The 16569-nt window shown below is 41.0% G+C and overlaps 1 protein-coding gene across 3 annotated transcripts in view; it reads left to right on the top strand.

The window, feature by feature from the left end:
• Window positions 1–7047: 7047 nt before the first annotated feature.
• CRPPA (CDP-L-ribitol pyrophosphorylase A) overlaps window positions 7048–16569 on the top strand; it is a 400424-nt gene continuing 390902 nt past the window's right edge. For all 3 annotated transcript variants that reach the window (XM_082472756.1, XM_082472757.1, XM_082472758.1), the window contains exon 1: window positions 7048–7996. In XM_082472756.1, the coding sequence (XP_082328882.1) occupies window positions 7740–7996 (257 nt within the window). In that variant the 5' untranslated portion in view covers window positions 7048–7739. The remainder of the gene's footprint in view (window positions 7997–16569) is intronic.

Consider the following 16569-nt stretch of genomic DNA (forward strand, 5'->3'; position numbering starts at 1 on the left):
GAAATAATTTCTTGGGTATATATTCACTTTGCTAATATTTCAGCCCTAGTTTTGGGTTTTATGATGGCAAAAAAGAGGGTTTGGATAGTTATTGATAACTTCTAGTGAATAACTTGTAGAAACAAATGATCTGAAAGAGCAGAGAGGGCTGTATCATGCTGTATTTCTTCAATCATGCTGTATTTCTTCAATCTCTTCCTCTCTTGGCAGGAAAGCAAGGGTATGACCCTTTGAATCCTTTGCCCTGCTCTGGCCAGGAATCTATGTAATCTGTATTGTTTGAGTAGATGTTCTGATCTAAAGACATGCGAACCTCCATAAGTGGGTGACTGGTGGCTGCAGAAGACTGCAAAGATGGGCCATTAATAATTCCTCCATGCCCCATAAGTACACGCCATTTCTTGCATCAAAAGGTGTGGAGTCATTTTCCCTCCTCTTGAGCTGGACTTTGGGCTGGACTTGTGACTTCTTTTGACCAATATAGTGAGACAGAAGTATTGCTGTGCCAATTCTGGGCATAGAACTTAAGAGGCCTGGTAGAATCTACTTTTGCTGTTTTGGAACCCATCCACTATATAAAGAAGGCCAGGCTATCCTGTTGGAGAAAGATCATGTGGAAGTAAACTGAGATAGCTCAGCCAACAGCCAAGCACCAAGGCCCTAGATGTATGAATGAGTCCATCTCGGATTCATCTCCAGGTCCAGTTGAACTACCCTGGTCAACCCCAAATGAAAGAGAGATGAGTGGTCTTCATTCAGTACTGCCCAAATTCCTGATCTGTAGAATTGTGAGCAATAAAATGGTATTATTTTAAGACACTAAATTTTGGAATGGTTTGTTATACACAATAGACAACTCAGAAAAATTGTAAAATGATACAGTTCTTGTTCTCTAGAGCTTATTGTGATTTAGCAATTACATAGCACACTTATCTTGACCCATCCATTCAAAAATAAAGAATAGTAAGTGGATTGTTTTTAAGGTTAGACTCATGCTGGCCTTGTGTATGGTGACTTCTTGCTATTATCTCTGGCCTTAGGAATTTTTAAGGTTAGAATATCGTGCCTTTAAACCATGATTCTGATATTTACTTAAATGGAAATGTCTGAAACAACCGTTATTAGTTGCTGTTTCCCAGGATAAATGAGATGGTTGTATTTTCATCACTTTGAGAGCCAGGTTTAGTAGGGGCAGGAAGGCCTTAGTCATATAACTTGACCAAACCCAGATCTAGCAGGAGCAGCCAGTGGGCATGGGAAGTAATTCAAGGCCAGGTTATAGAACATCCTAGTGAGACCCAGGTATCATAATTCACAGGACTGACATTTAAAACCAGTTAAGTGGTGACATGTTTTTATGTGATTAATCCTTTCAGAGAAGTTATCCAGCCAATTCACCAGAGAACAGCCCTCTGGTGATGCAAGCCTAGCCAGTCAAACTGGGATTCTGTTCTACTTTATGCCAAAGAGATGTGGAAGTCCAAGCAGGAGACAATCATAAGACCTGGGTCAATGGGAGTAGAGTTGAGGAGGAAGGTTGCCAGAGGTGAGTACACCCCATGAATGGTAGAGCAGTTCTTCTAGGCAATGAGACAAATTCAAGGTGTAGCCCTCTCACAGGATGGAGCTACCTGTCCTGGTCAAGGCTGAAAGGGTTAAGCCCATCGGTGAAAGCCACAGATGAACTTCCGGTCAGCAGAGCTGATAGTGAGATGCCCAATTCAGGAGATAGTAGGGAGAAAGGAAAAAGGACCAGAAGGCGAGAGGCCAGGAGAGCCAAAGAGAAACAATGAAATTTGAAATTTTGCCCAGGACCAGTGTTGGTTAATTTTGTGGATATTTTTGTTATTGTACTATAGGTGTTAATGATCAGATTTTTTATGAAGTTAAGAGAAAAAAATAACTACTAAGGAAAGATTTGACAAAAGGGAAAGTGTTTTGTTTTTCTTTTTAATCTTTTGTCAAGGTCTTGAGTTCTTTCAAGGAATGATAGGAGAAGAGGAAGAAAGAGGATAGTCTGTGCAACTTTAAATCAAAACAATTTTTTCTTTTGGGAATAGTTTTAAGCATTCTAATTTTTCTGAAGACTAAGTGTAAATTGGTCTTCATGCATTTAGGTTTATATTCATTGGCACATTGAACATTCTTAATTCATTCATTCTTTCACTTATGTCTTATGCCAGTTAGTGGTAGCCACGGTCACAAATGGAAGTAATTAATTTCTATTTAACTTATTTCTATTCACATACAGCATAAACAACACAGTGACCTCATTTCTTCCTCTCTGCAATCTACCACAATTTACTTCTCCATGAAGCGTGGTCTTTCCATCACTACTAAGTGCTTCCTGTCCAAACCAGTTTAGTTTATTGTTCTCCTAACTAGATATTACAGCATCTGCCCAAACTACTCTGTTTTCTTCTTCTTCGTTTCTTTTTTTTTGTTTTTTTGTTTTTTTGGCTATTGAAGTAAGTGTCCCATGCTAAAAAGCAGTGAAGCACTTTTTTTTTTAAACAAAAATTAAAAGTTGTTTATATCTTCATAACCTTTGGTATCACTGAAGAGACTGTACCATCATTGTCTCAGTCTTCTCTCTCTGCCTTCATCCATGTCACTTCTTTGCCTCTCTGTACCATAACCCACCAGAGTCCCTTTTGATCTGCTTAAGATCAAGACTTGGTACCCTCTTAGGTGAGGCATTATAAGGCAATGATGTCCCACATTCAGAGTCTATTGCACGGCTCACATCCTATATTTACTCTGTGCTTGGCAGGGAGCGGGGTGGTGGTTGTGGTAATAATGCCACATTCAAATGTCCACATTCTTCTTTTCTTATTCCTTAGTAAACAGATATGACTTTGAATTCTCAGGGAGCATTTTCTTCTTAAAGCCTAGGTTTTTGGTTTTTTTTTTAATCTTGTTTTAGTAATAAGTTGCAGTTAAAATATATAGGAATAACTGCTGCCAAGATCTTTCCTGACAGAAATGGCAAATCTTCCTTTTCTAGCTGTTGGTCTTCATTGATGATTCTGTATGTTCTTCTCTTCCACAGATTATGAAAACTGGCTACCACCAATTCTAGAGTAGTCATTTGTTTCCTAAACAAACCCATCAAAGATATCATCTCTCCCACATTTCTTATCCATAGAGGGCATTCCCCTCTTGTAGTTTCTGGAGGTATGTGTCATGCCTCAATTGAATCGCACCCTTGAGTTCCACGCTCAGGACAGAGTTCCAGGCAACAATTTCAATTCTGCTTAAGCTGTGGTCAAGGACATGGCCTTTGGTGGCTGTCAGAGGTGATGTGTTTTTCAATGACAGGTCTGTAGAAAGATCTTGGGGATAATTCGGTCCTCCAGGTCTCTATCTAATCTTTTTAAAAAAATTCCTGGCACTTAAACATTTTCCCCTCGTGTTTTCTTCTTTATAAATTAACAAGGAAACAAAACAGACATTTTAATGGATTTCTTATGCAATTTTTATATGGCATGTTTAATATATTACATGCATTTTGCATTAGGTCTTGAAATTAAATGCATTGGATATAAAGTGAATTGGGGTGTAATTCTTTTTTAATTCAGTGTTTAAGTCTGGTCCAAACTTACATTAGGATCACCTAAGGAAGCCTATTAAAAATGCAGATTTCTGGGCCTACTCCAGATCTACTGAAGCAAACTTTCTGTCAGAAGGTGTTAGGGGACCATTGATTGAAACCGTCCACCTTGGCCAGGAACGATGATAACCACCTGCCTGAGTTGTCTCACAACAGGAGGTCCCAATAGGAACATGGTGTGCCGCCGAAAAGTAACCAGGAGAATTTGGGAGGGGCCAAAAGAGGGAGGAGATGACCAACCTCCCAGAATTCTTTGCACTGGAATCCACCTTGGCTGAGAGATGCGTGCACCACCAGGAAGGACCCTGAGTCAGACTACGGGCCAAGCAAGATGACTGGCCAGAGACAACCCGGAAACTAACCCCATTACCATAGAATCTGAGACTGAGAGCCACTTGGCAGAGCAGTTCTCTTGGGTTCCCTTACTCTGCTGCTCTCCACCCGGCTGCCCCTTCCCAATAAAGTATTTTGCTTTGGCAGCACGTGTGTCTCCTCGGACAATTCATTTCCAGGTGTTAGACAAAAGCCCACTCTTGGGCCCTGGAAGGGGTCTTCCTTCCTGAAACAAAGGTGCCAATAATATATCTTCTAAGATTAATATATAATATGTAAATGATTATATTATATAAACTATATAAGAACTACTATGTATATTAACAATGGTCCCCAGATGATTCTTATGAAAAGTTAAACTCTGGTAGCATTAATGAAGTCAAATTTATCATTCAGTCCTAAGGCTATTCACCACTATTTCCCTTTTTAGCTATACAGGAAAAACAAGGTGGACAGTTGAGACGGTTGATAATTAACTTTATAAGAAATATTGAGAGAACAAAAGATAATATTCTTGTTGCCATGTGGTGTTTAGTTTGAATTATCCACAGAAAGACCTCAATTCGGAGCATTACCTTTCTTATGTATAAAAATGAGTTAAAGGTCAGAGGTTAATAGACTGTCTCATTTACATAAGATACACAATAGCAAAACAGGAATTAGAATTCATAGGCTGACAGAAATGCTGGGGCTGGCCCCTGCTGGAACCATAATTTATTTTGTTTGGCTCGGAATTGAAAAGAGTTAAAGGATAAACCATTAGGCTGTTCATTAGCATTTGTGAGCAACACCCCAAATAACCTCCAGAAATGCTATTAAAACAGTAAGTATGGTTGGGGAGGAGGAGAGTGATTGACAGTGCTAATTATACTTGAAATAACACTTGAAAAATGAACCCAATTTGATCTAAGATTCTCTAATAATGATAATAATAATAATAATAATAAAATCCCCAAGATAAATCTTCCATGGTACACTGACATGTAGAAACAAACCAAAAACAGGAATTTTAGGCCTTTCAGATACAAAGACAAGAGCTACTTCCATTTAATGGGTATTTCTATATGCATTAAAAAGTAAAGACAGGGACTTCCCTGGTGGCTCAGTGGTTAAGAATCCGCCTGCCAATGCAGGGAACAAGGGTTCGAGCCCTCGAAGATCCCACACGCCGCGGAGCAACTAAGCCTGTGCGCCACAACTACTGAGCCTGTACTCTAGAGCCTTCGACCCACTACTACTGAAGTCTGCGCACCTAGAGCCCGTGCTCCACAACAAGAGAAGCCACCTTAATGAGAGGCTTGCACACCGCATCGAATAGTAGCCCCCGCTTGCTGCAAATAAAAAGAAAGCCCGCACACAGCAACTGAAGACCCAACACAGCCATAAATTAAAAAAAAAAAAAAAAATGTAACATGGAAACTACATCCTTTGCCCAAAGTATGCATAATAAGGAATTATTTATATCCATATAAAAAGGCACAGAAAAAAACTTTGCTTCTCATATTATGATATCCAAATAAAGTCTGTCCTTTTTTTCAATAAAAGTCTATCTATTAAACATTGTTAACATACGCTATGTAAGATCTACGGGTTCATAGTGATCAGAGCAAAGGTAATATATTTGTTCTAAGAACAGAACTAAATCAATATAATAAGATTCTGGCTAAATTTTCAAAGTTTAATTATATTAATGATTATATAGAAATTAATATAACAAGACCTTTATTACTATGCTATTTTTGCTCAAGCATAAGAAAATGAAGAATAGCTTTAGCTCCACCATTAGATTAAAAAGCAAGGTTTTGGGGCTTCCCTGGTGGCTCAGTGGTTGAGAGTGTGCCTGCCGATGCAGGGGACACGGGTTCGAGCCCTGGTCTGGGAAGATACCACATGCCGCGGTGCAACTAGGCCTGTGAGCCACAACTACTGAGCCTGCGCGTCTGCAGCCTGTGCTCCGCAACAAGAGAGGCCGCGTTAGTGAGAGGCCCGCGCACCGCGATGAAGAGTGGCTCCCGCTCGCCGCAACTAGAGTAAAGCCCTTGCACAGAAACGAAGACCCAACACAGCCAAAAATAAATAAATAAATAAGTAAATAAAGGAGTTCCTTTAAAAAAAAAAAAGACTTTATTTAAAAAAAAAAGCGAGCTTTAAAGACCAATATTAATAGAAACAATTATTTGATTGCTTTTCTGCCTCTGTAGGTAGACTCATTTATTCATTTATCCATCAATTAGTCAACATGTATTAATTGAATGCATACTATAGGTTAGATACGCGTGGTGGTGCTACAAAGTGAAATGTATTATGATGCCTACTTTTCGACTGAGTCAGTGATCTGACAAATTTCAAGTAGAATGGAGCTAAACGTTGATTATATATAAAAGGAACAAAAATAAAACTGATAGTGATTTTAATAATAAGATCAAATCAAAAGACAATAAAAGTTGAAAATTTAAATATTAATTTTGTATGCTTCATTCTAAACTGGGAAAATGGCTAAAAATACTAAATTGGAATATTATAATCTGATAATATTTTCAGTGCTTAAAAGACTCCTATTTTATGAATCTTATATTTACTACTGATGGGTGAAGATTGATAAATTAGCAAATATTTAATTATATATACTTCGATTGTCATTCATTCATTCAATCAGTAGCTTATTCAATGAATATTTATTAAACTTCCTTTATATTCCAGGACCTGGGGACACAACCCAAACCAAAAAAGTAAGGACCCTGCTCTCAAGGAGTTTACATTCCAGGGACCTAATACAATCTGCTCTGACACTCCAAATACTTTAGTACACTTTCATGGTAAGCATTGCCAGCAAAGACAGTACTAAATAAGGGCATGACACGCTTCAGGCCTGGAATTTTTCAACTCTGGCTGTACTTCTGTGCAAAGGCCATTAGGTGTGCAATCTTACACAAGTTACTTAAACATTTTAACCTTATTTCCGCCTCTGTAAAAGGGGAACAGTAATATCTGGGTTCTCCTGGAGATTAAATGAGATAATGTGTGCCGACTATTCAGCAATTATTAGTATTATCGCTTTGGCTCCATGGTTCCAAAAAAAACATGCCTGCTCATTAGAATCACCTGGGGATATCTTCAAACTCTCAGGCCACACACCAGGCCAATTAAACCCAATCTGTGAGGGTGGGACATAGGCGTCAGCATTTTTTGAGCTCCCCAGGTGTTTCCAATTTGCAGGCAAATTTGGGAACGGCTGCAGTTTGGCTTACTGATATTTCATAATAACATTTGCCCATCCACCTGTCTTTACCCGAGATGGAACCTGGATGCCTCATGAGCGAATGAAAGCCAGATAACTAAGGTGCACATTTCTCTGTCCCATCTCGTGGCTCGCATCCAAATCTCTTCAAATCTCTTCAAGGGGAGAGGGATGGGAGGGAGTCCTGACCGCTACTGCCTGCGCACAGCTGTTAAGGTTTAAGGAGACCCTTAGGCATATAGGGAGGGCTGACACTTCCACCTGCGGCTGCTGGGCCTGCCAGAGGAGAAGCCGAGAGCCGGGAAATCCAGCCCTTCCGGGGCGCTGGGCTCGGGACAGAGGCCGAAGACGCGCCCGGAGGGAAGACCGGCAGCTGGATCGTCCCCTGGGGCCGTACAACGGCCTGGCCCGCGCGGCTCGGGTGGACGCTGTCTGTGTGCGCGCTTTGCCCTCGCCCGCCCTCCCCGCTGCGACCCCAGCCTAGGGCCGGAGCAGAGCCCAGGCGCAGTGGCCCGGGGCGAGCAGGGCCCGCCCCGCCGCCCGCCGCCCGCCGCCATGGAGTCATGGCCGCCTGGCGGCTCTGGGCCCGCGGAGGCCGGGCCTCGCCTGCGCGGCTTGCGCGGCGCCGACCTGGCGGCCTCGGCCTCCTTGCTGAGCGGGGCCGGGGCCGAAGCCGGGTGCAGCGCGCCGGCCGTGGCGGCCGTTTTGCCGGCGGGGGGGAGCGGGGAGAGGATGGGCGTCCCCACCCCGAAGCAGTTCTGCCCCATCCTGGAGAGGCCGCTCATCAGCTACACCCTGCAGGCCCTGGAGAGGTAATGCGGCGCCAAGCGCGCCTTGCGGTCCCCGGCCCTCTGCTCCCCGCCCTCACGCCCAGGGCAGCCCGCGCGCGGCACCTGCTCCAGTAGCTGTGCTCGCGCTGGCACCCGCTCTCGGCGGACCGCGGGGCCGGACTCCACCCGCTCGGTCATTCCAGTTCGGGCTCCATTCCCGCTAGCCCTTCACGGAAGGGGAGCTCTGGCCCTTTAACAGACGGGCGCGGAGCCCGGGGCTGCCCCGCGGAGCCCTTTACTGCTCCAGCCGCCGGCCTGTGGAGCTGCCCTCAAGACTGACTGGGTTAGCGCGGGGGACGTTTAGTTCTAACCCCGGGGCCTGTGGGGACTAATGGGAAGCTGGTTTAGGAGTCTCCCTGTCCCTGTCTCATATTCTCTCTCACGCTCACTCTTCACTGTCAGCGGCTGTCTCCGCGCATGCGTGGGTGATGAGTTGCAAATTAGGTTAAAATCTAGTTGCAAACTAGATTTTACTTGCAAATATAGTTTTATGGGCCTTTGGTCATTCTTTTTATCAACTAGTAACAAATATTAACTGAGTATCTGATATGAGACATACTGTGCTAAATACTAGGTACTGAAGGTGGACCGAGAAGCAGGATTTAATCCAAACCTTTTGATGGTGGAAACGGATTTAAGGGCGCTAACTACATGCTGTATCTTCGAAAACGGACTAGCTGGGGAAATGGAGGGAAAAGGAATGGGATAAGGAGGACCAGGGGAGTAGTAGTGAGGATCGAAGGAGGTGAAAAGGAGGGGTATGTTATTTTAACTCGTTTTTAGCCGTGTGTAATGTGGAGCATGGGGTGAGGCTGGAGGGATGGGAAGCGGGGGTGGGGGGGAGTACAAAGGTCCACATAGGTGTTGCTATGGTGTTTAAACTTATAGAAGCCAGTGTGGAGCTGTGGGAATATGTTTTCACGTGGATTGACATGAACCGTTTGCTTTAGGAGGCTTTAATGAAGACGAAGCTAATGAGGTTCTAGTCAAAGGACAGTAGCATGTTATCCAGAAACAGACCCCTACTTCCCACGCTTTCACACACCCCAGAAGCCAAAGGCCCCAGTTGCTTTGCATGTGGTAATTTTTCCAAATGACACTATTCAGAAAGTAAGTGGAAGTGTAAAGACCCATAATCACCTTTGATTCGTGGCTGGTGGTTACATGTGAAACTCATACAAACACTGAAAGAGTTCCAGGTGCTTCTTTCGCTTCTGTAGTTTTCCATTTCTCTGAGTAGTTGATTCATGCTCCTCCAATATTCCAGTGTCATAGATATTGTGACAACGTAGCTCATTTATGCAGGTAATATTAGGGGACACAATAGAGCTCGGTCAGCGGGATCTTTATCTGTTAAGCATTTAGATGTAAGGGAGTGCAGACGTTTCTACGTTGAGTTTTCCTTCGTATGGAAAAAACCCCCACAAAACTTCTGTATTTGCAGTTTTGCCTCTTCTGAGGCAGCAGGAGATAGGTGGATATTAAAAAAATATCAATTTTAAAGTACAGGAATGTTCTGGAAAGGCCTTGTTGATGTAAAATAAGATGGAACACTTCTATTTTTACTTAATTTGATCACAGCAGTAATAAAATCCTAATAGCAGTAGTAACTAATCAAAACCTCCATTTTGAAATACTTCCGGGATCATTCTTTGTAAAGTATTACAATGCCTGAAGCATTTATGGAGTATGGTTATTTTGGAGTATTTCTCAGGAAATCCTTGGAAACCTTGCATCTCAGGGGTGTATCTATGGGTGCTTCTTAGCCATTTGCCAAATGAAAGCCCTTCTATTGGTAAAAGATGAGCTCCGTAGACTGCTGATAGTTTTCCTAGAGTGTGGTGCTAAAAGGCCTAGGTCATTTCATCCCGAAAGATAAATTATGGAAGTTCCTGGCTTTTGGAACTGAGAGTCAATGTAAAGAACTAATGAGGATTCAGAAGGAGGTTACCCCGGAAGTTTGGCCCCAAAATGGGATAGGGAAATGCAAAAAAAATGACTAGTTTGGTTTTCAGTTAATGCCATGTAAACATTTATTTCTACTCATTGACTTACCTATCCAAAGCAAGTAAAAATGTATAGCCATACAGTCTGTTTTAACAGGCTCAAGGAAGCAGAAACGTAAGCCTTTAGGTAGAAGAGCTGTGAAGGAAGCAAGTTGATTGAAGTCATAGAACCTTGGAAAGACTCAGCAGTTAAAAGTACTAATTAAGGTAGGGTAGACAGAGAACAATTGTCTACAGCTGTAAAGGCAACTGGTTGAAACCTTCAAAAAAATACAGACTCCCAGAACCCTGTCAGAACACTGGAGGCTTAGCCTCAGGCTCAGAAGCAGCACAGCCAATGGCAGAGTGAAGAGCTCTATGGCCATAGAGAAATTAAGAGCCAGATTCTCATTTTCCAATGAGATCCTTAGCACTTAAGGTAGACTCAAGGAAGTACTTTACTTTTCAAACATGCTACACATTAAAGCACCTGTCTTTGCATAACTGAGAAGTTGGAGGAGACATTGAGAGGTTTGTCTTGTGAATTGTCTGGGACTTCATATTGTTTTTCTGCTTCAGTTGAAATTGGAAAAATACTCATTTTTCTAGTTGAGCCACGTTTTACTTGTGTGCCATTGAAATTTCTTAAACTAATTATCAGATGAAATGAGATTTAAAAGAATCTCTGAACCCTCAAATCTTAAACATGTTGGCTAAAGGCTTTCATTGGACCAATGGAGGCTCAAAGTCCATCTGAACTAGTTGTGTGTGTGTATATGTTACAATTAGCTTTTATATGTGTAGAAGAATATATATGTTTATATGTTCACAAAGTATATTGAGATTATGCAACTTGTTCAGATCTGTGCATTACAGGCATACTAAAAGGATCAAGTGTAACTAATTTGTAGGTTGTAGTAAGAACAAAGGTCTTCAGAAGTTGACTAAAAACATTTCTAGGAGTTTTAAAGTTTCATTTTGGCCTTTTAGGGGGAATTAAAATATAAATTGAACCACAGATTATAACTTGAAGAGAACTTTGATTTTTCTTATTTTGTTAACAAGGAACTGAGGTCAAGGGTATTAATCCTTTTTATAACGATTTTATGACCTGAGTTTGCAAAAAGAAGCGTTGCTTTAAGAAATCATGTGGCAGTGGTATTATTGGCAGGGGCCTAAAGCTCTGCCAGTTCGGTTGTAAAATCTACTCACAGTCGATCAACTGATATCTAAATTTTACTGGTTAAAAAAAAAATGTATTCCCAGGTCTGAAATAGGAAGTAAAAATTCCTGCTGGCAGTCTAATTTCTGGCTTCAAATATCTAGGGAAAGAAAGTGTTATTAAGGAGAGCTAGTTAACCTGGAATAGCTAAATAGACTCAAATGACAACTACAATGAAAGCAAGTCAGAGAGGCAAACTTTGGCCATGCTTATTCAGACTCCTGGTGGCTGTGGACTAGGTGGGAATTTCTCTGACAATAGATTTGCACGAAGTCAGGCACAGCCCTCTCCATAGCTCATGAGGCTTCTTGAGTTCTCGAGGACACTGCTTAAGATGTTTCTTGATAAGGTTTCATGCTCATCAAAACCTGTTATTATAAATTGGCTTCCCATAGAAATCTTTTATAGGAAGAAAATACGCTGTTGCGTTGATAAAGAACTTGGCGGACGTTGTGATAGTAATGTGTATCGTTGTATATTAATACGTTGGCATTCAAATTCATGTTTCAGAGCCTTTTTAGTTTGGTTAATGTGAGTTAGTCTCCTCGAGTCTGATAAATTCAGATGAAAAATTCATTTTGTCAATTTGTATGTTCTGGAAACCATGGATTTTGTGATTGAGACTGGGTGGCTTTCTTATTACTTGGAAAATCGATGAAAGTCCATTTTTAGTAACTGTTAAAGACTCCATGGTGTTTTTCAGTGGATTAACTTCTGGTTTATTTGATCTTCTGAAAGTTTTCTTTTAATATTTTTGGTGTACTTAAAAAAATTGTTCTGTCCTACTGTGTTTCTGAAAACCACTGCAAATTCTGTTAGAACAAGAGAATAGAAAGCATAAATGTTAATCCAAATGAGCAATATTAATTGCTTGAATTAAGCTGAAAGTAGGAATAGAGTAGGGAAGACAGGAGAAATATTTAGAAGATAGGAATTGGCAATTTTTAGTGATTAATTGTACTAAGGATTCAGAAAGATGAATTTAGGATGCTTTTGAGTGATTGCTCAGATATATGAATTTGACTTAAACATTTTGTCTGGATGCTTCATTAATAAAAGGGTTAAGTCTGAGTCAAGGGAAGGAAGAGGCCTGTATTGTAGAAGAAATAGAGTGGGACTGTGTTTTGCACAGGTCAGATGATTGGAGATTTCAGTTCCCATTGGCCCCCCTGTGGCTACTGTGAGACAAGAGAGAAGACCAGGACGGGTAGTCTGGGCTTGACCAGTGGAAGCCTTCATGGGCCATATTAAAGAGGCTTGACATTGTCAAGGCAGTCAGGAGCCAGCCCCTTCACACCAATTCGGTATTTTCCTTCTAAAATATCAGGGTGTTTATGGAGAAGGAGGAATCTATAAATTATGGCCACAGTACAATCCCGAGGCCTAATTTCCATGACAACTGTCATGTCAGTGAGCCACAGCTGTCACTGTCCCTTGGGGCCAAACTTCTGCAGCCTGGGTGAGAGCACTTAAGGACTGTTAGCAGGGCCTGATTTTCCCATCTGTTTTTATTTATTTATTTTAAATATTTATTTATTTGGCTGCGCTGGATCTGTAGTTGCGGCGTGCAGGATCTAGTTCCCTGACCAGGGATCGAACCCGGGCCCCCTGCATTGGGAGTGTGGAGTCTTAACCGCTGGACCACCAGGGAAGTCCCTCCATCTGTTTTTTAAAAGCATTTGTTTAAATCTACTTTCAACTGATCTTGTTGAACTGTCTGAGCACAATATACCTGTAAGTAATATTTATTTTTAAAATATAATACACATATTAATAGAAATATATTATATTTAAATATAATAAATCTTAAAATATTCTGGGAGAAGATTACATCTGAGATACTGTATTTTTTCCTCAAAATGTCGGTAGGTGTAATGGAGCTTGAGGTTAGGTTTGTATTTGCCTATGGAATGTGCTAGGGAGGAAATACTCAGAACTTGATAAAATCCAGCTACAGGGGGTTCAGTGTGGACTTGCCTTCAGCTAAGGAGGTCGACCAAATTCATTTATTCAGCAAATATTTGTTCACTAGGCACTGTGTGAGGTACTTAAGGCCTTTCTTAGTGCCATGATTCTACATATTAAATTTTAATACTGTAAAAGGCTTTTAATTCTATAACTAGAAAAGTATGTGAATAAATCCTTCAAAACACAAACAGTACTTATAAAGGCTTGCAAGTGCTGGATGTATGCTTGGTTGCTGAACAAAATAGCATAACAAGCCCATTATCTCTTAAGAGTTGTGTAAAACAGCTTTCTGAACTTTTTTATTGTGACCTGTTATAAGAATTAGATTTTGCTCTTGACTCAGTGACACATACTTAACTACATCCAACATATTTGAAAGAGAATTTCATGAAAACAATCTGTCCTTACTACTTGCTATGCATTCGAATTTTATTGTTGTATTAATTTCTATTGACTCAAAACTGTTAGTCTTAACTTACAAAATTGATTTGATGATACTCTAATGGGTCCTGAAATCTGCAGTTTGAGAAACACTTGTTTAAAACATTTTTCTATTTAGAGCCTCATAAAATTGTTTCAGATAGTCTTAGGCCGCGAGTATATCTGTCTAATCTATATCTACTTTTTTGGACTGCTTTCTGTTTGATGGAACATAGGTAATCATTTTATAGATATTTTAAGGCATTCCAGTAAAATTGGGATTGACCTTTGGAAGTTCATTAACTCAGATGTTTGAATGAATACTGTCAAGCAATGTCCGATCTTTCTCCCTCTTCATTATTCTATATTTTAACATTTAATTTCATGTAATTTTTGGTCAAAAAAGCAACATGTCTTTAAAAGTTGCTTTTAGCTTATTTTTCTGATAGAATAGACTATGGAAAGTAAAAGGTGATAGGTTAGGGCACAGGTTAAGCTCTTGCCTTAGAAAAAAGTCCTGTCCACTGATATAGTTGAACATGTACTTAAAACTTCTCTATTTAAAAAAAAGCAAACAGTGTGATGTCCTATTAATAAACTAAATAGATTTGATTACTTTTAAACTTTTCTATAAACTCAAGAGCACGTTTTATTCCTAATTGCTTAAGCTTCCTCTTACCTATTCATTGATTCATTTAACAGATACTTCTTTTATTTATTTATTTATGGCTGTGTTGGGTCTTAGTTTCTGTGCGAGGGCTTTCTCTAGTTGCGGCAAGTGGGGACCACTCTTCATCGCGGTGCGCGGGTCTCTCATTATCGCGGCCTCTCTTGTTGCGGAACACAGGCTCCAGACGCGCAGGCTCAGTAGTTGTGGCTCACGGGCCCAGTTGCTCCGTGGCATGTGGGATCTTCCCAGACCAGGGCTCGAACCCGTGTGCCCTGCATTGGCAGGCAGATTCTCAACCACTGCGCCACCAGGGAAGCCCTAACAGATACTTCTTGATACATAGTCTGTGAGGTCAAGAATTCTGCCGGTCTTTGTTATTGGATTACCAGTGACTAGTATAATGTCTGGCAAATGACAGATGCTTACTGGATGTTTTCTGAATGACTAAATGAACACATGAATGAAGGAATACTTACTTATGCTTAAACTGTAAGAAATAAACTTGACCATTTTTTGACCACAAATGCAGCAGCATTGTTCAAAATAAATGAGTTGCTGGGGACATGATGATCCAGACGTGATTTTTTTTTTTCTCTCATGGATTTTATGACCTCTCAGTGTTAGTGCTTCTACAGAGGTTTATAGTGTGAGCTCCAAAGTCAGACTGGAGTATACCCAGGTCCCTTCATTTCCTAGCTGTATAATCATGGGCAGGTCACTGCCTCTGTGCCATCTGTGAAATGGAGATAATGATTTCTTTCGGAGCCGATGTGACTATTAAGTGAAATATTACAGACACATGCTCCAAACAGTACATGGCACTTAGCCAACAATGAATACATCTTTGTTGCTATTGCTACTATTAATATTACTGAAAGCTTGGTATGTGCCAAGCTCTGGGATATAGTCTTTGCTTCCTGTGAGTTGGCAGCCTAGTGAGGGAGGTAAAAATGAAACAGTATGATGCTTGATAAGACTCCCTAGTGATAAGAGTACTCTGGGAGCTGAGAGCAGAGATGCCGCACTCAGAATGTCAAGGGAAGCTTGCTGGAGGAGGCCACATCTGAACTGACAGCTGAAGAACAGTAGGACTCAGCCAGGAGTGGGTGGGGGTGGAGGAACGATGAGGATGGGGGATAATGTTGAGAGGCAGAGGAAGCAGCATAAGCAGAGACCTGGATGTGAGACAATGTGGCGGTCAGAGAAAGAGGGGCGTGGCAGAGACCAAGTGGTGCAGGGAGAAGGCTGAGATCAGGTCTTGAAGTGTCCTGCTCAAGAGCCAGCAGGGGGTGGCCTAAGGTTTACACTTGAGAGAAGTCATCTAGAAGTGGTAAGAGTGGATTGTGTTGATTAAGTGAGAAGGAGGAGACGAGCTAAGAGGCTATTGCAGAAATAATGGGAGAGATGGCTGCCTGGGTCACAGCTGTGCCAGTGGAGACAGAACCTTGGGAAACCTTACATCTAGGGGGCACTGAGGAACTGTCACTTGCTAAGGACTTCGTTAAGCACAGTATAAGTTTTAAACCATGTAAACAGAGTAAGTTCTAGCAGTGTTAAATTTGCAATGATAGAAGTGGGGGATGGATGGATTACAAAGCAAAGAGCAACCTACACTTAGTCATATTCCAGAATCCTCCTTATTGCCTGTTCACATAACTACATATTTTCTGGTCTGGTATTCTGTGAGTGGTGTTGCTTTGCTTTGCTTGCAATTAACATTCCCCCAAGGTGTCTGACAAAACATAAGTAATCCCAGTCATCCTTGGAGCCTTAGAATCTAGAAATCAGAGTAAAGAGTCAAACTCATCGAAACAAAACAATCAACAAACAATATTGCATAGGGACGGCATTTTCATTGATTTTCATTCTCTCTTCAGGTTGATGAGGAGAGCTTTCTGTTTTCATAATCCTTGAAACTATGCTATGTTGTAAGATCCTGGTAGATGAGACAGATCAAAATCATTTACTGATAAAACAAATAATTGTCGAGTACCTACTAGGCGTAAAGCAATGGGCAAAACTGATACTGTCCTTGCTATCATGGAGCCTACCTTCTAGATGATGAAAAATGGTCAAAATATTTTTTTCAAGTATTTTTTGGCATCAGATGGCAGTATAGGAAGATAAAGTACGATGTATTTGTGTATCAGGTCCTTCTGATGTTTCCCATATGAGACAGTATAGAGTGTGAGGACTGCATGAGTTAAAACATGACTAATGCTGAAGACTTGGCTAACATCGATTAACTTACTATTTCATATTAATTGATAAATTATTTATTTTGCCAGTT

Source organism: Balaenoptera physalus (genome assembly GCF_965194825.1).
Source record: "Balaenoptera physalus genome assembly, chromosome: 8".
NCBI classification, from domain to species: domain Eukaryota; kingdom Metazoa; phylum Chordata; class Mammalia; order Artiodactyla; family Balaenopteridae; genus Balaenoptera; species Balaenoptera physalus.